Below are 27,144 nucleotides of genomic sequence, written 5' to 3' on the forward strand. Positions count from 1 at the left end.
CGGCTTTGTTTGCCAGACTAACTCTTGATTTAGATCAAAGTGCATTTGGCAAAAAACTTTTGGGGTTGCAAACGTGAAAGCCGAACGCCCTTCTCAAGCCTCGACATTGCAGAGTAAGAAGTGGTTTTGGGCTTCCATATTCCAAAAGGCCTGGCCCAATGTATTGTCGAAAGTTGTCCATAACGGGGCTTTCCCGGTCAAGATGTTCCACCCCCCTTAGTCATATGTACTGTAAAGTCCAAATTCCAACGAGGACTTGACATTGGTGATCGCGGGGGGGCCATTTTAGATTTTTTCACCCTTATAACCGGGCTAGACCCACCCCAAAACATTTGATATCTGGTTTCATGTACTTGCTCAAGTAATTAATCTAAGAATTAGTTAACTATTTTAAATTAATTAAAAAATTATTTAAATTAATTATTTATAATAAATAGGTATTGTCTCTCCTAAATACTCATACTAGTCAAATGATATTTGCTGAATTATTTAACGTGTACAACTATTATAAGAATTAACTTTAAAAAATAGATTAATATGATAGATTAAAATAGATTAAGTCTTATATTTAGTAGTCAAACAGCTTTTATATTAATGACCTCTGTAGTACTTCTTAATATAAAAACTAGTTTGACTCTTAATTTGGTCATAGTATAAGACCCTAATTTATCATGCCTATTGTGACAACCTTCTTTCAAAACCATTTTAGATTAAATCCAACAATTTATTTGAATGATTAACCATGATAGAAAAGAAGAAATCTTAAATTTTTAAAATCGCTATCATGGTTAAAAGAAATAGACTTATATTACGAGCAACCCCGATCGTTAACTTAGGCCTGAACTTTCAAAAGTCCAAAATATTATTCAACCGTTAGCCCAAACCAAACTTATACTTTCAAACTACGAACTGATAAATCATTTTAATATAAGTCATGGAGTCCCATTAGTCAAAAGTCAATACTATCAAAAGAGCGTAATACGCAAAGTCTTAAATATCTCTAGCCTTCCAACGATCCCATATCAGATAGTAGTAATTAAAGTATTAGTTTACAACATTAGAGTATATGGACTCTATGTGGCAATATATAACACGTCCACATATAAAACAAAAGTGGGAGGCTATACAAGCTATAACAGTACACTATGCCTCTGGAGCTCTCCCTAATGGGTCACCACCTGAACTATCACCTGAAGATAGTAAAAACCAGGAGGTGAGACAAACACCTCAGTAACCAACTTTCTAACTCATCATGCATACTAACACGTGCTCGTGAAGTGTCAAGTGGAACAGTTATTAATTCTCAAGAACATAGATATATACTTTCAATCATCCAAACCCTTACTATGGGGCTAACACACAAGTCACATAAGTCCATCCCTCGCTAGAGGATTAATCAGACATATAGGCCTATCCCTCACTCTGGGGGACGAATAAGAAGCCACAAAGGCATATCTCTCACTATGGGAGACGAAGGAAGAAGCCAACTAATGTGCATCAATGGCGGCCTTACCACGTGGTAGGATAGGACTCAATTCCAAAATCCAAATAAAACCAATATTCACAATATAATAAAAATGTCTCAATCTTTTCTCAGTATAATCCATATGATATAAATATATATTTTTGCAAACTTCTCAATTACAATTTCAAAAATCCCACAAGATAGAATTTCATAGCTCAAAAGATATAACTTATTCTACTCGAATTCCAAATAACAAATATTATTCAAAATAGCAAAATACACAAACAAACAACATATCAGCACATATAACAAGTGGAAAGTGATTACCTCTCACCAAAGCAATACTAAGGATTACCACAAGGTCAATCCTTTGCTCAACCAATAATTAATCTACACAATTAATATAACCACATATTAATATAAACTAAACTAATTAATTAATTCAACTTCTCTATATTATTAAATTTCTAATTTAATTTAATTTTTATTTAAATTCCGTAACTCTCATAACCCAAAATTATTAAGTATAACTTAAAATTTCCTAAAAGCCAAATTATTTATTTACCACCTCCAAATTATTTATCTTAATAAAAAGAATTTTTCACAATTTCCAAATGTAAAATTACTATGTTCTAAATTCTAAAAATCTCATTTTCAGTTTAAACCTTCAAAATCAAACTATCAAAAATTTAATAATATTTTAAATATTTATAAATAAATAATCTACTCAAAACTTTAATGATATAACTATCATATATATATATATATATCCGTAAATAATAAAATTTTTAGCTATAATAATTATTTTAAAACTCCCCATCACCCAATAAGTAAAACTAGACCAATTAAAATCTTAATATATGTCAAACAACCCAAATACAAATAAATACTTAATTGAATTTAAAATCGGTAAAAATATAATATAAATCCTATATAACAGATTTTTCAACTAGAAGAATTCATTTAAGCACTAAAAACCAACAAATAGACAAATCTAAACTAATTAAAATTAACAACTCATTTACTTCTAAATTTCTATAGTCATCTTTTACCAAAATTTCATATTTATATCATATATAAGTCTCAAAATTTTCAGTAAGCACTTTAGTAATACTGGCATTAGGAAACCTAAAATATATAGGAAATATTGATGAAGAAAGTTTGATAAAAAGAACTATATTTGTGTACCCAGATGATCTCCAAAGCTTATATTACCCTTCAAAATACCAAAACTTCTATGCGCCTCTCTCATTCTCTCTCTCTTCTTTCCCGCAGATGACTCAACTTCTACGTCCCCTCTTCTTTTATTCTTCATTTCTCCCACCACTCGCTCCCATTTTTCTTCTGGCATTAAATCTTCCTCCCTTAAGTCTTCCTTATCTCCCTGGAGTCTTTCTAATCCCATTTTTTCCACGCGTCTGTCCCATTTTCCACTCTCTCCCAGATTTTCCACTTCACAAGTTTCAACTTTCCACCAAAGTTGGTGGAAAGTTGACTCTTATATTTTTTTTTTCTTTATATATATATATATATTAGATATTACACATATCATATTTATTCATTTTTTTTAAAGCAGTCTTTGTAGTAGTTGTATATGTTACATGTTCCATTAAGTGACAGTTTTAGTTAACATATCTAATTAACAAAGACATTTTAAGGAAGATAACACTAATTTATTATAAATAACTAATTTAACAAACGTTTTTAATCTACTCCAATTAGTTAATTAACTCTTGTATTAAGCATAAGAGATAGTACATACACAGATATGTATATATATATATATTTTTATTGTTAATAATCATACAGATGTTTTCTTTTTTAAAAAAAAAGATATACACTCTTTTTTTTTGCTACGCATAGGTATCATGTATTAGAAACAATATTATTTGAGATATCGTCAAGCACTACTTGCAAGCACCTTTTTCAATAGAGATTTGAATATCGGTTCATCCCATTTTGAGAGGCTAATCTTTTCTATCAGACTCAACTCTTGTTAGTACTTGTTAGTAAAAATATACACTTATTGTTGGAAAGAAAAGTATTAAGGGGTGTTTGGATAAGTCCATAAGTGCTTTTAAAAGCACTTTCTGTAAAATTGAGATAAATTTCTTCACATATTTACTTTATAGACCGTAAAATCACTTTTTAAACTATAGTTTTGTTTCTATCCAAACACCCCTTAAAACTGATTCAAGGCATCCATCGGTGAGGTGTGAAAGGAAGGGGAATGCTCAAGTCCAAAGCCACATCAGATGTACTCCTCCGGTCCTTATTATAAGACCCATTTGACTTTTTATTTGGTCCTAATTATAAGACCCAATCCATTTTGTCTCTTATATTTATGCATTTTTTTCCAAGATAATCCTTCTAATAATAATAGTTTTAGCCAATATACTTAATTAGTAAGGATATTTTAGGAATGACAACACTTATTTATTATAAATAACCAACTTAACTTACTTCCTTAATCTCCTCAAATAAATTAATTGAGTCTTATAATTAGGACCACAGGAGTACATCAGTTTCTCCCGCAAATTTCGGGCCCAAAGGTTTTCCTCCTTGGTGTTTTGAATGCTCCTGACCATGACTGGGGCTCAGCGTTTTGAGTGCTGAGCACACCATGCTTACCAACCGGATGAGCACGGAATGTGGTCCCATCCATGACTGGGGCTTTTCAGTCAAGGTGGATCCACTCCCTTCATCATATATACTGTAGAGTCCAAAATCCAACTAGGACTTTGTCATTGGTGATCGCTGGTGCCATTTCACTAGGGCCATTTTGGATTTTTCACTCTTACGCCCGGGCTAGACCCACCCCATAAAGCATTTGATATGTGATTTTATATACTACATCCAAAACTAATTAATTAATTTAAATAGATTAAAAAATTAGTTAAATTAATTATTTATAATAAATTGGTGTTGTCTTTCATGAAATACCTTTACTAATCAAGTGTCATTTAATGAATCATTTAACGTGTACAAATATTAAAATGACTATCTTAAAAAAAAAAGATAAATATGATAGATAAAGTATATTAAGATCTTATATTTATCTATCATTTAATATGATAGATAAATATTTAGGACCAAGCTCTTATATTAAAAAATGGAAGTATTACTTCTTAACATGAGAGTTAGTTTGACTTTTAATTTAGTCTTAAGCATAAGACCCCAATATATCGTATGTATCATATTTATTCATTTTTTTAAGGTAGCGTTTGTAGTAGTTGCATATATTAGATGTTTTATTAAATGATACTTCTAGCTAATACATATAATTAACACAGGCATTTAGGGAAGACAACACCAATTCACTCCAAATAACTAACTTAATAAATATTTTTAATCTGCTCAAATTAATTAACTAATTCTTATATTGAGCACGAGAGATAATACATATAGATATATCTCTTTTATTGTTAAGAATCGTGCAGAGATTTTCTTTTTTAAAAAAATATGCACTTTTTTCCCTACGCATTTGTATCATTTATTGGAGGCAATCCTGTTTGAAGTATTGTCAAGCATAAAATGTGAGCACTTTTCCTAACAGGAATCTGAATCTTAATTCACCACGTTTTGATAGATTAATATTTTCTATTAAACTCAACTCTTGTTAGTAAAAATATACACTTATTGTTGAAAATAAAAATATTAAAATTGATTCAAGGCATCCATCAGTGACGTGTGGAAGGAAGTGGAGTACTCAAGTGGTCAAGTCCAAAGCGACGCCGGATGTACGTCAGTGGCTCCCACAAATTTCGGGCCCAGAGGCTTTCCTCCTTGGCGCTCAGTTCTTGTGTTCCCACCATGTTGGACTGGTATTATCGATCCCGTGCAAATTATAAACAAGGATTACATTATATTCACTGAGAAAAAAAATAAATTAAAGGATTGATATTTACAATCTGGCATGCCGGCCACCTAAAAAAGAGTGGAGCCCTTTGATTAAAGATCGAATAAACAAACAAGCGCAGGTTCTACTGAATCAAAGACGCCATGGTTAGATCTTCTTTGGGAAACAAACATAAATTAAAATTGACACTTGAAGAAAATGGCGGCATTTAATTTGTTTTTGGGCCGAAAACTAAAATAGACAGATGGACGAGTTATTGACTAATCTCACGTAACGCAACAGCTGGCGGCCGCATTTTGTTCAGTGCCCTCCCTCACCCTCCTGCCACGATGCTTACTTATCCGTATTAAAACCTCACCGTTTTTTTCCTCAAGCATTATATATATATATAACATTCTTCATTATAATGAACAGATTTTTAATAGCTATAAGTATATTTCCGTAAACTATTTTAAACCGGTCTAAGAAAATTTGGTGATGTGATAAGACAAAAAATGTTCACAAAGTGACAAAGTTGGAGCAGATCAGATTCCAGCAGGACAGATGTAAATTAAAAATTTCTTTTGAAATGGATACATACAGATTATACATGGATTTAATTTTTATTTAAATAGGATTATTTAATTAAAAAGTAACGAAGAGATGCTCTAAAATCAAACATCTAGACTAGAATATAAGTTACGAGCCACTCCTTGAATATCTGTGGCAGGAGAGATGAGGAAAATCTGTCCTTTTTTTTTAGAGAGAGAGAGAGAGTGTTAGTTTATGAATTTTCAATGCTTGCCGTGGACATTTGTCTGATCGATGGACACGTAGCCCACACCCCGTCCAACGTTTGAAGCCTCAGTGCCTATATATACCCCTCTTCCCTCCTCGTCCCTTCTCATTCTCGTGCACAGATCACACAAATATACCTTCCCTATTAGTACCAACATCGTATACTCATACCATGATTCCATGAATACCCAAGTTGTTCTTTCCCTTATTCTGGTCTTCCTTTTTTTCTCTGGTATGTTCACCATGGCCTCCTTCTCTTCCTAACTTCTTTCGCCTTCTCTGTTTTCTCGTCTTTTAATTTCTATATTACTTTTGTCTTTATTATGTTCTAAATACATCTGTTGTAATGCACATATATGTTTAACTTCAAGCAGGATCTCAAGCTGCCACAATCACTTTTAACAACCTGTGCCCATACACAGTATGGCCGGGAACCCTAACCTATGACCAGAAGCCTCAACTGTCCACGACCGGGTTCGAGTTGACAAGCGGAGCGTCAAGCATTGTGGGCGTTCCTTCTCTATGGTCGGGTCACTTCTGGGGTCGAACCGGCTGTTTTGATAACGGGGGCAAGTTCACTTGCGACACAGGAGATTGTGGCTCTGGCCAAGTGGAATGCAACGGTGTTGGTGGAAGCCCACCCGCGACCCTAGTCGAACTTACTGTGGCGGCAAACAAAGGACAAGATTTTTACGATGTGAGCAACGTGGATGGGTTCAACGTCCCCATGTCCATAGCTCCGCAAGACGGTACTGGCGACTGCAAACCATCAAGCTGTCCGGCGAACATCAACGCGGCGTGCCCGTCGGAGCTGCAATTGGTGGGCTCAGATGGGAAGGTGATCGCGTGCACGAGTGCTTGCTGGGCCTTCAATAAGCCCGAGTACTGTTGTACTGGGAGCTTCGCCGGCGGGCCAGACAAATGCCCACCCACCAATTACTCTCAATTTTTCAAGAAACAGTGCCCTGATGCTTACAGCTACGCTTATGATGACAAGAACAGCACCTTCACCTGCTTTGGAGGCCCTGACTATGTCGTTACATTTTGTACTACTACACAAAAAATATGTATTTTTAGCGGTTAAATTATGACGTTTCTAGTTGTTTTAACCGCAACAAATAACATTTGTAATGGTTGAACAAATCGCTAGAAAATCAAATGTAAGAAACAGTTTTCTAACGATTAACGGAACCGCTTCAGAGTATGGTCAAAACGCCATAAAATTTCCAGCAGTTACACTAACTACTAGAAGAAACAAGCAAGCGCAGGAGAATGCGATGATGTTTGTAACGGTTTAAAACCGTTAGAAAATTTGTCAAAATATTTGTTGCGGTTAGTTTTGGACGAAATTACATTTTGCCAGGAAATAAAATTTTCATATTGGGGATCGTTATATATATGGGGCAATATCAAGTGTGTGCGCCTGTGCATGTACATGTGGGTCTAAAGACCAGACTGAATATAAAGTGGTGTAATAATAATCAAGGCATGTGAGGCTTAATAACAAGCAGACAAGGACTCTTATCGTACAAGTTGTGGCACTTTCATCGGATCCATCTATCGTTTGATGAAATGTTATTATTAGTATGTTTTGCTAAAGAAGGCAAACCAATCGACATATATACTCACATTGCACAACTGGAACGGAGCCTTACGTGTAACGTGAGGTAATTACAAAAGTGTATAGTATTGTTAATGATGACGTGAGAAGTATGTGTGAGTTTTGGTTTGTAGCCTGGCAGAGTTCCATGCGTTAAAGGTTCACTTGCCAAAAGTTCGTTAACTACTTAACATCACTACATAAATTGAAAATGTTAAAAACTACTCCCAGCAACTTTTACAAAACTAACTTTCTCCATTGTACGGCTTGTTTGCCAGACTAACTCTTGATTTAGATCAAAGTGCATTTGGCAAAAGAACTTTTGGGGTTGCAAACGTGAAAGCCGAACGCCCTTCTCAAGCCTCGACATTGCAGAGTAAGAAGTTGGTTTTGGGCTTCCATATTCCAAAAGGCCTGGCCCAATGTATTGTCGAAAGTTGTCCATAACCGGGGCTTCCCAGTCAAGATGGATCCACTCCCTTCGTCATATGTACTGTAAGATCCAAAATCTAACGAGGACTTGACATTGGTGATCGCTGAGGCCATTTTAGATTTTTCACTCTTATGCCCGGGCTAGACCCACGCCTTAAAACATTTGATATGTGATTTTATATACTTCGTATAGTTCTTAATATCAGAGTTAATTAATTATTTTAAATTAATTGTTTATAATAAATAGATATTATCTCTCTTAAAATATCCCTACTAATCAAATGACATTTAATGAATTATTTAACATTTGCAACTATTACAAGAATTAACTTAAAAAAATAGATAAATATGAGAGATAAAATAGATTGAGGTCTTATATTTAGAATTAAATTGAAAGTTAAACAAGCTTTTATATTAAGGACATAAAGTAGTATTTCTTAATATAAAAGCTAGTTTGACTCTTAATTTGGTCCCAAGTATAAGATCCTAGTCCATTACCCCTATCATATTTATTCATTTTTTCTGAAGCAATCTTTGTAGTAGCTGTATATGTTATATGTTCCATTAAGTGACAATTTTAGCTAACACATGTAATTAAAAAGGTCATTTTAACAAAGATAATACTAATTTATTATAAATAATTATCTTAACAAAAGTTTTTAATCTACTTAAATTAGTTAATTAACTCTTGTATTAAGTACAAGAGGTAGTACATACACATATGTGTGTGTGTATATCTTCTTTTTTTTTTGCTAATAATCATACAGATGTTTTCTTTAAAAAAAAAGATATACACTTTTTTTTTTTTGCTACGCATAGGTATCATGTATTAAAACAATTTTATTTGAGATATCATCTAGCATTACTTATAGACACCTTTCTCAGTAAGGATTTAAATATCAGTTCATCCTATTTTGAGAGACTAATCTTTTCTGGTAGACTCAGCTCTTGTTAGTAAAAATATACACTTATTGTTGGAAAGAAAAGTATTAAAACTGATTCAAGGCATCCATCGGTGAGGTGTGAAAGGAAGTGGAGTGCTCAAGTCCAAAGGACCAAAGCGACATCAGATGTACATCAGTTTCTCCCACAAATTTCGTTGCAAAGGCTTTCCTCCTTGGCGCTCAGTTCCTGTGTTCCCACCGCGTTGGACTAGTATTATCGATCCCGTGCAAATTATAAACAAGGATTATATTATCTTCACTAAGAAAAAAAAATTAAATTAAAGGATTAATATTTACAATCTTGCATGCCGGCCGCCTAAAAAAGGGAGGAGCCCTTTTATTAATGATCGAATAAACGAACAATCGCAAGTTCTACTGAATCAAAGACGCCATGGTTAGATTTTCTTGGGAAGCAAACATAAATTAAAATTGACACCTGAATAAAATGGCGGCATTTAATTTGTTTTTGGGCCTAACACTAAAATAGGTAGATGGACGAGCTATTGACTAATCTCACGTAACGCAAAAGCTGGGGGCCGCATTTTGTTCAATGCCCTCCCTCGCCCTGCTGCCACGATGCTTGCTTGCTTATCAGAATGAAAACCTCACCGTTTTTTTCCTCAAGCATTATATATTTATATAACATTATTCATTATAATGAACAGATTAAATTTTAATAACTAGATTAAAAAAGATATTTTAGGAAAGACAACACTTATTTATAATAAATAACTAACTTAACTTATTTTCTTAATCTTCTCAAATTAGTCAACTAATTTTTATAATTAGGACTAGAGGTAGTATAAGTATATTTTCGTAAACTATTTCAAACCAGTCTAAGAAAATTTGGTGATGTGATGAGACAAAAAATGTTCACAAAGTGAGAAAGTTGGAGCAGATCAGATTCCAGTAGTCTTTTGAAATGGATAAATACAGATTATACATGGATTTAATTTTTATTTAAATAGGATTATTTAGTTAAAAAGTAACGAAGAGATTATCTAAAATCAAACATCTAGACTAGAATATAAATTACGAGCTACTCCTTGAATATCTGTGGCAAAAGAGACGAGGAAATCTGTCCTTTTTGACAGAGAGAGAGAGAGAGTGTGTTAGTTTATGAATTTTCAATGCTGAATGCGTACACGGAAGTGCCATGGACATTTATCTGATCGAGACACGTAGGCCACACCCAGTCCAACGTTTGAAGCCTCAGTGCCTATATATACCCCTCTTCCCTCCTCGTCCCTTCTCATTCTCGTACACAGATCACACACATATATACACCCTGTTGTTACCAACATCGTATACTCATACCATGAATACCCAAGTTGTTCTTTCCCTTACTCTGGTCTTCTTCTTTTTCTCTGGTTTGTTCACCATGGCCTCCTTCTCTTCCTTTAACTTCTTTCACCTTCTCTGTTTTCTCGCCTTTTAATTTCTATATTACTTTTCTGTTTATTATGTTTTAAATACATCATGTTGTAATGCACATATATGTTTAACTTGAAGCAGGATCTCAAGCTGCCACAATCACTTTTAACAACAAGTGCTCATACACAGTATGGCCGGCAACCCTAACCGGTGACCAGAAGCCTCAACTGTCCAAGACCGGGTTCGAGTTGACAAACGGAGCGTCAAGCACTGTGGACGTTCCATCTCCATGGTCGGGTCGCTTCTGGGCCCGAACCGGCTGTTCTAATAACGGGGGCAAGTTCACTTGCGCCACAGGAGACTGTGGCTCCGGCCAAGTGGCATGCAACGGTGCTGGTGGAACCCCACCCGCGACTCTAGTCGAACTTACTGTGGCGGCAAACAAAGGACAAGATTTTTACGATGTAAGCAACGTGGATGGGTTCAACGTCCCCGTGTCCATAGCTCCGCAAGGCGGTACCGGCGACTGCAAACCGTCAAGCTGTCCGGCGAACATCAACGCGGCGTGCCCGGCGGATCTGCAAATGAAGGGCTCAGATGGGAAGGTGATCGCGTGCAAGAGTGCTTGCTTGGCCTTCAATAAGCCCGAGTACTGTTGTACCGGGAGCTTCGCCGGCGGGCCAGACAAATGCCCACCCACCAATTACTCTCAATTTTTCGAGAAACAGTGCCCTGATGCTTACAGCTACGCCTATGATGACAAGAACAGCACCTTCACTTGCTCTGGAGGCCCTAACTATGTCATTACATTCTGTCCTTGAACGCTGGCGAGATGATGGGCTCTCATATTATTAATTATATATCGAGGTAACAAATAATAATGGCATGAAATATATAATTACGGTCTGATGAGAAGAATAAATTGGCCGCTCTTATTGGTGATTTTATCCTGTACTATCGATACATCTTTCTTGTATCTGGAGAAGGATATATATATAAATATATAAATGTTTCTTTCAATTTTCTGAATGCCTTCAAACCCATTTACGTGTCGATATACATAGCACCGGGGCTACTGAACAAACGCTCAATTACGCAGTCAATGAAATCAAAAGTCATAATATTTATATATGGCATGTATAGATAACTACGTCTCCTTATTTTTAATATAAAAGGTAGTTAAATATTCAAATTAATTATAAATATAAAACATCATTTTACTTTGTCTATAATATTTATCTATTTTGCTTCAAAGTAATCCCTGTGGTGATTACACGTTCATTAATGGATAATTTTAATGTATATGATTAACAAAGATATTTAGGCCAAACAACATAGATTTATTATAAATAACTAACGCAACTAATATTTTTAATACTGAATCAGGAGGTAGTAGCGTTCAAAACGTAACCGCTACTAAAAATTCAATGCTACTCATCACAACTGTACATGAGCAAGATGATAATGAGTTGATATAACAATAACAAGTATGGTGGAATTTGTTGATTAACTAGACGGAAAAGGAAAGCTCCTGTATATTTATCTCTCTTACCGCTTGTATCCTGATGGTATTTGAAAAAAATGAAACTTTGGGGGTCAGGGCCATTGCCGGGATCAAAATATTTCTCTGGATAATTGTTTATCAAAATATCCCAATGTTGTATCATAGTAAACAACTTATTTTAGCGGAAATTACAGTGAACAAAATTCATCCACACGAGTAAGGAACCTAGCCTAATTATTAAATAGTGCTTACTGAGCCCTAATAACACCACATGGTTTAATAAAACTCAATGGCTCACACATTGATTTCGCTAGCTAAATTAACTCGTTTGTCTCACCCGATAACTATACTACTCCATCCTTTATTATAAGATCTTTTTAACTAAATTACATGGTTTAAGAAAACAGTTAAAATTAGTTAAAAGTAATTAATATGTAGCAAATGCAGTTTTTTTTCCAAATATACTCCTATATATATAAATGGAGAAATGTGAGAAAGTAATAGTGATATAAATAAAGAAAGAGAATGTATTAAATACATTAAGTTAGGAGTAAAATAGGTAATACTGCATTAAATGCTCAGACAAACTCGAAGAGAATCTTATAAAAAGGGATAAATCTATTCAAAAAATTGGATCTTGTAATAAGGGACGGAGGCAGTATGTCTCTATGACCGCGTTGGTATCTCAGATATTTTAATGGACCATTAATAACGCCGTTTTTTTTAAAAAAACAATTAACTTGAAAAGCTCATAGAAATTTTCCAACACTTATAGAAACAATAATTAATACTCCTCTTTTATCATGTTCTCTAACAACTCGTATACGTATATGCGCTCTGAAGTCGAAGCATTCAGAAAGTCGTCAAAAGAAACATAACATCTTTCTAGATACAGAGACTCTGAGAGATACATGTATAACTATTAATACGCAAAGCTACGATAGTACAATATTCACCATCCATTAAATGCAGCGATTCATTCCCTCCTCACGATACATATTTCCTGCCATTATTATACATCATGTAGAGTACTTAATGATAATTACGAGAGATCATCTTCCACCTCGGGTTCAAGGACAGAACATTATGGCATAGTTAGGAGCTCCAGAACAAGTGAAGGTACTGCTCTTATCATCAAAAGCGTAGCTGTAAGCATCAGGACATTGCTGCTTGAAAAACTTTGAGTAATCAGTGGGAGGGCAAGTAGCCGGCGTCCCAAAGCTCCCAGTACAACAATACTGAGGCTGATTGAAAGCCAAGCAAGCGCTCTTGCACGCGATCGCGTTCCCACCTGAGCCCCTCACTTGCAGCTCCGCCGGGCACGCCGCGTTGATGTTCGTCGGACAGCTAGATGGCTTGCACGCTCCAGTTCCACCTTGCGGAGCTATGGACATGGGGACGTTGAACCCGTCCACGTTGCTCACGTCGTAGAAATCCTGTCCGCCGTTTACCGCTACGGTGAGTTCCATTAGGGTTGCGGGTGGGGCCGCACCAGCGCCGTTGCATGCTAGTTGGCCGGAGCCACAGTCTGCGGTGGCGCAAGTGAATTTGCCGGCATTATTAGAACAGCCGGTTCGCGCCCAGAAGCGGCCCGACCATGGAGACGGAACGCCCACAGTGTTGGACGCTCCGCTAGCCAACTCGAACCCAGTTGTGGGTAGTTGAGACTTTTGGTCGCCGGTTAGAGTTCCCGGCCATACAGTGTATGGGCACCTGTTGGTGAAAGTGATTGTGGCTGCTTGAGCTCCTGCATGATAACGCGTGTGCGTTATTGAACATTACGCAGCTAAAATGTGTGTATGCGTTTAGTATTCCGAGAATACATGCACAATCAAACGTGAACTTAATATACTCCTCCGGTCCTTATTATAAGACCCCATTTGACTTTTTATTTGGTCCTAATTATAAGACCCCAATCCATTTTGTCTCTTATATTTATGCATTTTTTTTCAAGATAATCCTTCTAATAATAATAGTTTTAGCCAATATACTTAATTAGCAAGGATATTTTAGGAATGACAACACTTATTTATTATAAATAACCAACTTAACTTATTTCCTTAATCTCCTCAAATAAGTCAATTGGGTCTTATAATTAGGACCGGAGGAGTATAACTTAAATATAGGTCAACTACTAGTGTTTACTCCTCTGGTCCTATTTACATAGTAAAGAGAAAAGATATTTTCTGATCCTATTTATAGGGCACCAAGAGAAATTTTTTATATGGATGTACAATTTTACTCTTTATTTATTATATTGTTTATACAAGGTATAATGTATATTAAATAGGGATAAAGTCAGAAAGTCATTAAATTTTAAATGAGAGTTAATAAAATTTAAGATTTTTTTAGTCTATGTCAAACATGCTGGAAGTGCTTTATAAATAGGACCAGAAGAGTTTAAAAAAGAAGAGACATTAAAAGGAAGAAGAATAAAGTGATGATGAGAGAAATATTAGAGGAAGACAGAAGAGGTATATATAAATGCGAACATACCAGAGAAGAAGAAGAAGGAGGCCAGGGTAAGGGAGAGAACAGGCTGAGTATTCATGGTGGTAAAGGAAGGTAATGTAAGTGGGAGTTTGGAGGTGGCGATGGAGGGAATGTATATATAGAGGCAGCTTGGCTTGATGAAGCTAGCATCAGAGAGTGAGCCTTTGTCACGTGTCCATGGTGCATCGGGGAGCATTCATTTCTGAGCATAAGTGGACGCATTAAGTATATTGAAAATCCATACTCTGCCCAAACCCAAATAGAGTAGTAATTAATATATAAAATTAAAGTTCTGCCATTAATATGTAATTAAGGAGCACCCTCACAATTCATATTATATTATATACGACAAGTGGTTTGATTTTGCTTGATCAATTAATGTATTCCTCTACGACAGAGAAAGAAAAAAAATTTAGTCCTATTTATAAGGCAAAGAAAGAAAATTTTTACATGAATGTACAATTTCACTATTTATTTATTATTGTATTAACTTTGTATATTTATTAAATATTGATAAGATTAAAATATGGTTGAATTTTAAGGTAGAGTTAATAAAGTTTGAAGTTTTTCTTTTGTCCGTGTAAAATATATTATAAGTGATTTATAAATATGATTAACTTGAGAGATTACCATGAAAAGTAGACACAGCTGCCTTGTTTTAGGGAGGAGTAATGGAGAAAACAGAAGGGGCACTTCTGTCATTTTATTTTTCTTGTCACCACCAGTTAGTTAACAAGTACCCTTCTGGTTATATTTATAAGACACTTTCAGCATATTTTACACAAACTAAGGAAAACTTCAAATTTCATTAACTTTCATTTAAAATTTAATAACTTTTCAACTTTATCCTTATTTAATATACATTATACTTCATGTAAATAAAGTCAGCACAATAATAAATTAGGGATAAAATTATACATCAATACAAAAAATTTCTCTCAATATTTTATAAATAGGATCAAAAAGTACCCTCTCACTCTGCCTTATAAATAGGACCAGAGGAGTAACATACGCACCAAAACTTCTTTTATGCAAGTCATATATAGCCGCAAAGTTCAGAAAATGGGAGCTTCAAATGAAGAATTGCGGGGGGAATCATCTTCATAAAACAGGAGAGCATAAATGTTAAGGCAGGTTTTTTCTCTCTTTTATTTTTACACAATAAACTAGATTTTCCTTTGCTTCGTTCTTTCCAAGCTGCACCGTTCTGTTTTTATAAATATTACTGATATGATATCAAATCAATTAATAACGAAGATATAGTAAATTGTATATTTGTTCACAGGTCACAATTCACAACACTAGTTACGCTACTACTTTCTGAGTAATAATTATGCAAATAATGGGACACTTAAGTTTAAAATATATATATATATATATATATATAATCCCATGCCTGCGCGCGCAATCTGTGATATTATTTCAACCTTTTTTGTTGTACGGAATTGTTTATCAACCCCATAAGCACTTGTTAAAGTGTTTTTATACAAATCAAAATAATTTTTATTACATATTTACTTTATATACTGTATAATCGGATGCCAGAACAATCCATCACGCTTGCACAAAAACAAAATTTGCAACGTAACTCACCATGTTAAGTTAATGAAACCGTGCGTTTTGGTTTGTGCAATCAGGAGCGTCCATTTAACTCCTGAAAGATAGCTGTAGCGGATATCATCTCCTCCAACTGGATACATATATACAGTTTGTTCAGGTCTAGCTTTTCCACGCATTTGAACATACATTTGAATAAGTGTACACGAATTAGTTTAACTAACCAGAGTCACCAATATGGAAGCTGATCAACTGATTCCATACTTTTCTCTCTTCAGACGTGGAAATTTGCTTTTAACTGATGCAAGTAACGAATCATGTGCCATTAACTAAATCTTTTCTCCACACGCGGTTTTGCAGTGACCCTTGTATTCTATTACTAGCTTTTCTACATGTCTTTATTTATAAATATAACTTAAAGATTAAATTAGAAACTTCATGAATTGAAATATTATAATGTTATTACATAGATGCATGAATTTGTAGGTGAACGACATGAGCCCATCTAATTAAGGCTGTTTTCTAGTCAATTGCGGTATTTAATTTGGGATTTCTTACGGACTTTCTGCACACGGAAAAAAAGGGTTTTGAATGAAATTAGTCAATAATATACACCTGTCTATTTTACAATTAACCAGCCTTCAAAAAAATCCACATTTGCTTGGCATATTTTGTCTTTGTTCCACTACAACATTTGTTTGTTCAACATAGAAGAAACCTGATGTGGTTGAGGATTGACGAAGAAACCAGACCTGGCGTCACTTTGGACTTGACTCCAATACCTCAACCAATGCGCGCTGAGGTCCAATTTTCTTCCCCTGACTTGACTTCGTCTTTAATTTCATCCCCCATGAGTTTATCTTTTAATTTTTCCATCACTGATCTTGGCGTAATGCTTGGGCATGGTTGTATAAACAAAATTATTTATAAACATATAAAAAACAATGTCATTATTATCTCTTATTACTTTAATTAATTTTATATGTACAAATAACATCTGCTCGGCTGCTCCATTTTTAATTATGATATATGATATTAATTAATAATTATATCAATAACAATGCCATCATAAAACTTCCTCGTTTCCAGAAGAATGCTGCTGGTTGGGAGGCGTGCGTGCGTTTCATTCGAATGTTGAATCCAAGGCTAACATGTGCAAGTCTCTGACATATTAAGATTACTCATTACGAACAATATTCTACTATGTCAGTTTTTAATGTAAGACTTAATTAAAAACTCGATATTGACTCTACATAAAATATCTATTTTACAAGTTTATCAATTTTTTTCCAAATTGATCATATTAATGTTCTTTCAACAATAATCAAATAAGAAAGGAGATGACAAAATTAGAAAATATGCTTAGGATATTTTTTTAAAAAAATGTCATGTTAATTAATATAACTAATATTCTTAATTAATTTACTTAGATTAATTAATTAGGTCATACGTTAAGAATCAAAAGAGTATTTATTAGCGTTGAAGATAATGGGCATCCAGGTCGCGGTCACGCAAGGATAATTAAACTCAGCGGTTGGTTTCAAATTAAGCATTTTAGTTTAATTTATTACCCAGTTGAGCCATTACGGAGAATATAGAGGAGACTGAAAATGATCTAATAATAAGAACACAATGCCAACAACATGGTCCGTCGACATACGTATTCATAAAAATGAGATCCCTTATTACTCTGCGTACCCAATCGTTCTGATGAAATACCAATGGCGGCGGTTCGTTACAAGAGCACTTATTCTGAAGAAACCAAACCCGCCACACAATCCATGAAAGAAGACTACACTGCGTTAGTTGCATTAATTAATTCTAATTCCATAATTTTTGCGGGTCTTAGAAGGTAAAGAGTGGGTAAAATTAATCAACGAGCATTAGCCGGGAAAGCTGAATTCAAAGTTGTGTTTGAACTTTGAAGATATTAAATAAAACATTTCACTGAAAAAAAAAAGATATTAAATAAACCAATTCTGATTGCTTCATTCACTTTATATTAAGAATGTGTTTGAATCAAAACCAGACTATAGTTTTAAAAGTAATTCTACAGTATACAAAATAAATATGTGAAGGAGTTTATCTCGATTTGTAAAAAAGTGCTTTTAAAAAGTATTTCTTGTGATATCCAAACACCTCATAAAATGTTCCAGAAAATTATTCTACTGTGCGCGCAAGGCTCATTAATTACTGTTTTATTTTATTTAACATTAACAAAGTTTAAAATCCCCTTTCAATTATGGGTGCGAGCTTGTGCATGGGGGCCAGATCGCGATGGTACTTATCCCAGCCTAAGGCCCAGCCTTACACGGGTTTTCTTAGGATTTTGTTAATCACCTGGCCCAACAACTAAAACCAGGTTACCGAAGAGTTGGGGCCCACCGGCACCATGGCATCTGGCCATCTATCTTCATCGGGGCCTAAGGTCCGCGGCGGAGCAGGCGACCTTGCCAAAGTCAGCAGAGCATCCAGTTCGAGCTGAGAACCGACCAGACCAAGAGGATGGTACTTTCACGATCTCAAGGCCGGTCGTGGGCAGTTAGAGCCTCTGGTCATCGGCTCGCGTTGCCGGCCATACTGTGTAAGGACACTTGTTCAGAAAAGTGATTTTCGCAGCTTGAGCTTCTGCATGAAAATGCGTTGGTAGTCCCATTAGTCCATTACTATATATACAGAAAAGTTTGTGTACATTTGTCTCCCTGTGGTTTTTAGGTTCCCGCTCCCCCCCCCGGGCCCATTCTCTATTTTCTAAATTTCATATTTTAGTAATAAAAGACCTAAACAACAAGATATTTGATAATCCATTTTTTTCAATCTGATGCCGAAAATATCCGACCAACAATAGCCTGTGGCTGGCGACCTCATATGGTAAGAGAGGCGCAGAGTGAAAATCTCGCCCCTGTGCCTAAACAAGAAAAGTATACTTAATATTGCCAATTTCTTGTACCGCATATATATTTAGTCAAAACATTTCTACGATAAGAGATCCCATGCACACACCAGAAACAGAAACCCACGACAATAATATTTGGTAAACCTCAATTGTCACCATGGCCTTTTCTTTTACCACCCTTTTCGCCTCCTCCTTCCTCTTTCTCGTGGCTGTTCCGCTCCCTTGCGTGCGCGCAACTTTCCCAGGTCCATGGAAGAAAGCTCAGGCCACCTTCTACGAAGGAAGCTCCACATCATACGGTGTGTGCGTGTAACAAGCATTGCAAAATTCTAATTGATACTACTATATAACTAACATTATACTCCTTCAGTCCTAAATATAAGACCCTTATACCAGTGTGTATAAGGGTCATGTATTTAGGACCCGAAGAGTATATGATATCTTTTCTAGGTTTTTTTTGGGTCAAGATATATTTTCTAGTTAATTAAATCTAGTTACATGTGCGCGCAGGGGAGCATGTGGATACGATGATGTCGCACGACAAGGGTACGTTGATACAGCAGCGGTGAGCTCGGCGATGTTCAACGAGGGACAGAAATGCGGGGCGTGTTACGAAATTCGATGTGTGGATTCTCCTCAATGGTGCAAGCCAGGCCAACCCGTTGTTGAGGTCACTGCCACCAACCTTTGCCCGCCAGGCTCCGATGGAGGATGGTGCAATCCTCCAAAAGAGCACTTTGATTTAGCCAAATCTTCCTTCACCAAGATCGCCACCGACTTCAAGGCCGGCGTAGTCCCCGTCGAGTACCGCAGGTTCATTAGCCCTGTGTTGATAATATAGCTCTAATAGTTTTCAATCTGTGCACCTGATGAGATCGACGGTGTGCGTGCGTGTGTGTGAATAGGGTACCGTGCAAGAAGACGGGAGGGATTAAATTGAAGATAACAGGGAATCCATACTACAACGCGGTGTCGCTGTGGAATGTGGGAGGAGCCGGTGATGTGGTGGGCGTGCAGGTGAAGAGTGGGAACTCGGAATGGAAAGAGATGAAGAGAGAGTGGGGTCAGAAATGGGTGCTTCATGATAAGTTAGTCGGAGGCGACTTGAGCTTCCGTGTCCAAACAAGCGATGGCCAGGCCGTGACCTCCTCCTCTGTTTGTCCCAGGGACTGGGAGTTCGGCCAAACCTATGAAGCCCAGAACTTTGTTTAGAGTACGTGTAGATAATGGTCTTCCTAAACCCTAGCCACCTGGTAAAAACAGATGTTGTTTCGGTTAATTAATTATGAGAAAAAGAAAAACCAGTTTTAGTACTCATCACAGTGATAAGCATCATAATGTTTATTAAATCTCAACCATTTAAATTTAATATAAACAACCAATATTTAATATTTAATATTTTTGTTTTTTTAAAAAGTGTTTTTCTTTTAATAGGTATGTAATCAAAATAAATATAATCTCTTAACTATATGTCTTTTAAAAAGAAATTTTTTACTTAAAACTTATTGGTTGAAAATTTTAAATTTAGACCATTAAAGCTGATTTTAAATAGTTTAGATTTCACTACAATAATAAGTATCATCTTATTTGTTATTGTGATAAGCAATAAAACTCGTTTCGGTAAAACAACACTATTTTTCGCTCCCTTGTAGATCGTGTTCAGGGATGAGAACACTTGTCTGCTGGCATTATTCGGCATACTGCGATTATTCCAGGATGAAGGGTGCAGCAGCGGGCTCCTTTTCATCCGCTGCGGATCTTCAAGGCATCTTTAATTGGGTCGGAAGCCCGTTGGGTTTTATTAATGTTTGGCACTTGAATTTTCTCTCCACCGGACGCTAATCTTATCCAAACAATATTCGGCCCAAGAAAGAATTCACTAATCTATATACATTCAAATTGACTTGAAAATTAACCAACAGGGATTGGGTCTAGCAGAAGAGACTAATCCTTCATAACGTGATGAACTAAGATTCGAATCCCTGCTGGGAAAGGTGAACACATTTAGTACCCGACAGTATCTCGAATAAGATTACTTCTAATAGAAGGATACCTATGCTTTAGCAAAAAATACAAAGAAAGACTCGAAAATTTGATTTCGATCAATGAAAGCAAATGAAGGCTACATTAAACAATTATTTACACATGTGCCAAAATTCAGGGAACCTGAGGAACATGCAAATTCCAATATACTCCTCCGGTCCTTAATATAAGACCCATTTAATTAATTTGACTGAATTAAGGAAGTTAAGTAAGTTAGTTGATTATAAGAAAAGTGACACATTTTTCCTAAAACACCATAATCATCTTTCTTAATACCCCCTCTCCCTCTTCTACTTGATTATGATTGAGGGAGTATCCATAGGGGTAGTTTAGAAAAAATTAATAAAATAATAAATGTGTCTTATATTTAGGATCAAAATCAACTCAAGAATTGGGTCCTATATTAAGGACCGGAGGAGTATGTATGTTATCGATCATTATGTCGTGTATAGGTTATGCTAGCTGGCCACTACCCTTGTTGGAGATTATAAATACACGTGCCTTTCTAATCCTCCACCTCCACTTGGGGAAATGCCCACTCGTGTGCTCCTGCTTGTGATGCGGTTTCCATCGACTTGGTTAGGTCAGATTTTAATTACTTTTATATCAGTGCCCCGTTGTTTAGTCGTGAGAAAGGCCATTATCACTTTCATCACAACCTCCTAGCTAGTTGAAGTTCTGAATCATATTATAGTACTATGTACGTATTTAATGTTAATTGACTGTGACAATTCTTCCTCCACTTGCTAAATTAACCCACAACATGCCACACAACCTAGCACGATATAATCTTATAATTCAGCGTGCGTGTCGAAAACTACGTAACCAAAACTACGCTATTTTGTTTGGCCAAAAAAAAAAACTACGTTATTTTGTCCAAAACTAATCTTTTGATTTCTAGCCATAGCTACAGTACGTCATTTTGTCCTTTTTACCTACTTTTATATCTCCCCCGTCTTCTAATGTGATACTACAACCACGTTATCTTGGCACGCAATTGAGAAGGGGGGAATAGTAATATGTTATTGTGCCCTTGAAACGTAGTTAGTTAACATTAACGATAATAGACGTTATTTAACTAAGTGGCGTCGGATGGATGAATTGTATGACATTATTATATTCTATCAACAATTATAGATCTTAGGATGAACCATTAATTAAAAAAAAAAAAACGTTTTGTCCAATGACTTAATTGAAAAACGTAATATTAGCCAAAATCAAAATATTTTGAAGCCGCCGTGATGTCACCGGATATGCTTCCAGACCAATTAGCAATGGCCAGACGGTATGCTTCAATGTGGGTGCTTTGTTGATTAATTAGTAATTATGGGATAGTGATTTTACAATTTTTTTAAAAAAAGATTTCTTTTGCGATGGTGGATCATTGTTGATAATATTAATTACTCGAGACTAATTCATAATTACTTAACACATATAGAGAATAGTAACGTATAGTTGCATATGCATATGGTGTCGTGCGATATATATGAACCACACATGCAAATTCCACGCAGGGATCGACGAATCGAGCGGGTCAATCATTCAAATGAACATCGTCAGGCTTGATATATACGAAAAGCGACATTGAAAGATAAATTTAATTTAAAATTAGACTGAATTACATTTGAAATTGAATTATTCAATCTTCATTTATTTTATTTATACATATATCATTCAATGCGAGTGGGACAAATGGTTGTGGGGTTGAGGATAATGTTGCTCTGTGGGTCTTAATAATATAAAATGTTATTATTATAAATAAGACAATATCTTAATCCTAGAAGGCGAACCTCCTTCACAGAAATAACCGGTATGTGTTTGTGTGTGTGTGTGTGTGTGGATTTAAAGGAATCTTTATGTGGTGTAACTCTGAACTATGTGCAACTGATTCAGACAAGCATAGAAAGCGATAACCACCAAACATTTTTCTTTTTCTTATATATTTTTCCACGCGATTTTTTTCCCTTTCATATAAATTTGGTTCTGTAAAATGATCTATTATTTAAAAAAATAAAGTAAGACGAAAAACCAAAAAAAGAAAAGAAAAGTGTTGGCCACGGCTTGTAGTCAGTGCGTCGTTATTAATACAGATTTTTCATATGAAGTTTTATATTAAAAAATTGAATATCATTCAATACTTCCTGTTGTTTTTAGAAGGTGAGAAGATATAAACAAAATGAAAAAAAGAGTATAATTAATAGATGGAAAAAATGATATAAAAAAATTGAAAATTACAATTTTTAAATTTAAGCACCTGGGAGGTCAAAATCTCAAGAAAGAAAATAATATCTAATATGGTATTTTGCAAATATAATCAAACAACTAAAATGCTCATATATCGATTTTTTTTAAAAAAAAAAAGCTATTAAATTTGTCATTGTCAAGACATTTTTTATCATTTGTTGTTCAACACTTGTCATTGTCAATTTATAACTTATTAATAAATACTCTTCCGGTCCTTAATATAGGACCTAATTGTTAAGTTGATTTTGATCCTAAATATAACACTTATTTCTCATACTACTTCCGATCCTTAATATAAGACCCTATTTGACTTTTATTTTGGTCCTAAATATAAGACCTCAATCCACTTTGTCTCTCATAGTTATACATTTTTTTTTCAAAGTAGCCCTTCTAACAATGATAGTTCTAATCAATACATTTGATTAGTAAGGATATCTTAGGAAAAACAACACCTATTTAGGACAAATAACTAATTCAACTTGCTTTCTTAATTTCTTCAAATTAGTCAACTAGCTCTTATAATTAGGACCGAGAGGTAGTATTTATCAGTTTTTTTCTAAATTACTCTTATGGATACTTCCTCAACCATAATCAAGTAGAAGAGGAACAAAAGATATTAAGGAAGGTGATTATGGTGTTATAGGAAAAACATTTCATATTTCTTATAATTAACTAATTTACCTAATTTCCTTAATCTAATCAAATTAGTTAAATAGGTCTTATATTAAATATTGGAGGAGTAACTTGTTATTATCAGTATATTTGTCATCATTTACTATTCAGCACTTGTCATTATTAGTTCATAATTTGTTAATAAATTTTTTGATATAAGGACATTTTTGTTATTTAACTATATTTATAAAATATCATATCATCACTTTCTCTTCTTAGAACTTTGAAGTCTTAGGTGCGAGATTAGAATATTACAATTTTTAACTTTTTTTTAAAATATCATTTTCCCTTAGTAGACATCGCACACATTCGTTATTTATTTTATAATTTCAATTTTAGAAAGACTTTTAAAGGTTCTAAGGTGGGAAAAGTTGAATACAGCTCATGTCATGCTACTTTCCTGGTTCAGGCCAGGAAGCATTATTAAAAAAAACAATAAGTAATTTTATGATTAAATTAATCGGCAAAATTGTATTAAGGTGCATACGTCACGCAACGCAAACAACAGTGGGCATGCCTTGCCATATAGAGGGTCGCTACGCTACGTCGGCAAATCAAGCAAGCGCGCATGATAGGTGAATTTGAGAAGAGTTGAGTAACATCTTCCCAACACCCGCTGGGGGTATTTTTGTCATTTGATATAAGATATTGCTGCCCATTAGATTCTCACTCAAACTTTTTATGCGTTTTATGTGTAATAATATTGTTTGAAATTGTAATTTGTGCGGAATGATTTCTATGAGACCAATTATATAATGTGTTCCTCTCAATTAAAGAGATATTTGGATAAAAACTAAATCACGGTTTTAAAAATATTTTTACAATATATGCAATAAATATATAAAGAAATTTATCTTGTTTAGTAAAAAATTGTTTTTTAAAAACACTTTTATATGTTCCTAAACACCTCCTCAGTCTCCCTAGCTCCCTCAGAAGGATAAATAAATACTCCATAATACCAAATAATAACAATAATAATGCACCAAGCTGGCGCATAGTGCTGTGACTATGAGTGCATAGTTGACCCCTCTCGGCAGGATTTGGACTCCCTCTAATCTTTAATATAAATATTATTCAATCAAGGTAAATAAATTTAAAAAAATTGTTAAAATTAATTATTTACAATAAATATGAGTTGAATTATTTAAAATATCCTTTTAATTTTAACTATCTTTAAATAAAAATCTCTTTAATATGTATAATCAATAGAAATACTTTAGAATTATAAATTTGAAAGAAAAAATGAATTGAAGTCTTATATTTAATACTAAATATAATTTTTAACTAGTTATTATATTAAGAACCAGAAGTGATATCTCTAATTTAATTTGTTGAATTCCAGAATTGGCTTAAGCAGCGTTACCCATCACTTAATCGCCATGTTACGTTTACGATGCCTATTTGTTTCCTTTTAAAAACAATAAGTGGCCATCGAAGAAAATGACGCGATTCTATTAATCATCAATACGATTTTAATTAACATGGATCACTCGTGATGTAGCAATGGTTAACGGCACTACAAATAAGATATTATTATTTAATCAAAATAAAAATGTCTGCCAACAAATATTTAAAATAACAATACCAATAAAAAATAGCTTCCCCTTGCAAATGGCCAAAAACCAAAAAGAAATTAAAAAAGGGAGAGCGGGCGGAAGGTCGGTTGGAGGAAGCGGAAGTCGTTGCTAAAATGAGACCATTGGAAGGATGCGGAAGTCGTTGCTAAAATGAGACCATAGAAAGGGAAAAAAAGAAAAATACTCCTCCTGTTTTTAATATAAGCTTTACTTAACTAATTAATTAAATCAAGAAGGTTACGTAAGTTAGTTAATTACAAGAAATATGGCATGTTTTATCTGAAACACTATAATCATTTTCTTAATATATTTCTTTTCTCACTTACTTAATTATGATTATACTACTTCCGGTCCTAATTATAAGACCCAGTTGACTAATTTGAGGAGATTAAGGAAAAAGAGTTAAATTAGTTATTTGTAATAAATAGATATTGTCTTTCCTAAAATATCCTTACTAATCATTATATTGGCTAGAACTATAATTATTAGAAGGACTACTTTGGGAAAAAAATGCATAAATATGAGAGACAAAGTGGATTGGGGTCTTATATTTAGGACCAAAATAAAAATCAAACAGGGTCTTATATTAAGGATTGGAGGTAGTAGTTGAAAAGTATCTTTAAAGGTAATTTAGAAAAAATTGATAAAAATAAGAAATAATATTTATGACCAAAATTAACTTAATAATTATATCATATATTAAGGATAGGAAGAGTATAATACACATTATATAACCATGATTAGCCGTCAAAGCTGAAAACCAGGGAGGAACTAGCTAATTAAGAAATAGCGGAATGAGAAAAGAAAAAAGAAATTACCGACAGATTGGTTTGGTGCCATATAATAATTGGTAATCATAAGATGACGAGAGCGGGTAGCGATGGACCAAGCTTTCAGAAACCACAAGTTTTTTTTTTTGGATCTGAATCAGAAACCACAAGTTGCTAGCTAAGCCAACACAACTCTCTTGCCCGTTCTCCATGTGTCCTTTTCCCCCCACAATATCTTGCCGACCAATATCACGCTTTATATTTTTATGTATATCGTCAGTGTTCAATTCAACATCTACACATCCTCCACTAATTAATAAATTCCAGCTGCCTAGCTTGAACCAAAATCCAACACACTAAGAATTTCATCATATGGTCTCTTTCATGCTAAATTTTGATTCTTCTGTTCAATAACACGATGATGATTCCTGTTAGATCAGAACAAGAAGACGTTGACATTTCTGATCAGAAATTAGGTTAATGGGGGAGGGTTGGCGATGAAGTGGACGGTGCGCCTTACATAATGATGCGGCTCTTTCTTAATATAAAAAATAAATAAATAATTTAAAGATATAAAAAATTAGTTAAATTAATTATTTATCTTAAGTGTGTGTTGACACATTTATAAAATATTCTCTTTAATTATGTGTATTGTGATATTTTTTTGAAACTTCTTGTAATCGATAAGGATGTTTGAAAAAGTAAGAGGCAAAAATAAATTGAAATCTTATATTTATGACTAAATGTAACTCTTTAACTAGTTCTTATATTAATAAAAAGAGGTAATATATGCATGACAAATCAGTGTTAACCTTAATACGATAATCCTATATATATATATTCTTCTGGTCCTTAATGAAAACCTAACTAACTAATCTGAATAGATTAAAAAACTAATTAAATTAGTTAATATAATACGTTTTTTTTCTAAAAACAT

General features: G+C 34.4%; 4 protein-coding genes across 4 annotated transcripts; 3 read left to right on the forward strand and 1 right to left on the reverse strand.

The window, feature by feature from the left end:
• Positions 1 to 6,281: 6,281 nt before the first annotated feature.
• On the forward strand, positions 6,282 to 7,185 carry LOC114751858 (thaumatin-like protein 1b). The gene is made up of 2 exons (XM_028940544.1): positions 6,282 to 6,333; positions 6,473 to 7,185. Exons 1-2 carry the CDS (start codon positions 6,282 to 6,284, stop codon positions 7,183 to 7,185), a joined length of 765 nt encoding a protein of 254 aa, XP_028796377.1.
• Positions 7,186 to 10,347: 3,162 nt separating this feature from the next.
• Positions 10,348 to 11,483, forward strand: LOC114751859 (thaumatin-like protein 1b). Its single transcript, XM_028940545.1, has 2 exons — positions 10,348 to 10,447; positions 10,593 to 11,483. The coding sequence occupies exons 1-2, from the start codon at positions 10,396 to 10,398 to the stop codon at positions 11,270 to 11,272; spliced, it is 732 nt and encodes a 243-aa protein (XP_028796378.1). The 5' UTR covers positions 10,348 to 10,395; the 3' UTR covers positions 11,273 to 11,483.
• Positions 11,484 to 13,025: 1,542 nt separating this feature from the next.
• On the reverse strand, positions 13,026 to 14,506 carry LOC114751860 (thaumatin-like protein 1b). Its single transcript, XM_028940546.1, has 2 exons — positions 14,452 to 14,506; positions 13,026 to 13,702 (listed from the first exon to the last, which is right to left on the reverse strand). The coding sequence occupies exons 1-2, from the start codon at positions 14,504 to 14,506 to the stop codon at positions 13,026 to 13,028; spliced, it is 732 nt and encodes a 243-aa protein (XP_028796379.1).
• A 4,552-nt stretch (positions 14,507 to 19,058) lies between these two features.
• Positions 19,059 to 20,113, forward strand: LOC114751857 (expansin-A9-like). Its single transcript, XM_028940543.1, has 3 exons — positions 19,059 to 19,204; positions 19,412 to 19,714; positions 19,807 to 20,113. The coding sequence occupies exons 1-3, from the start codon at positions 19,059 to 19,061 to the stop codon at positions 20,111 to 20,113; spliced, it is 756 nt and encodes a 251-aa protein (XP_028796376.1).
• Positions 20,114 to 27,144: the final 7,031 nt, after the last annotated feature.

The sequence above is a fragment of the Neltuma alba genome, unplaced genomic scaffold (assembly GCF_004799145.2).
Source record: "Neltuma alba isolate B1F8T4 unplaced genomic scaffold, ASM479914v2 tig00007140_pilon, whole genome shotgun sequence".
Classification (NCBI taxonomy): Eukaryota; Viridiplantae; Streptophyta; class Magnoliopsida; order Fabales; family Fabaceae; genus Neltuma; species Neltuma alba.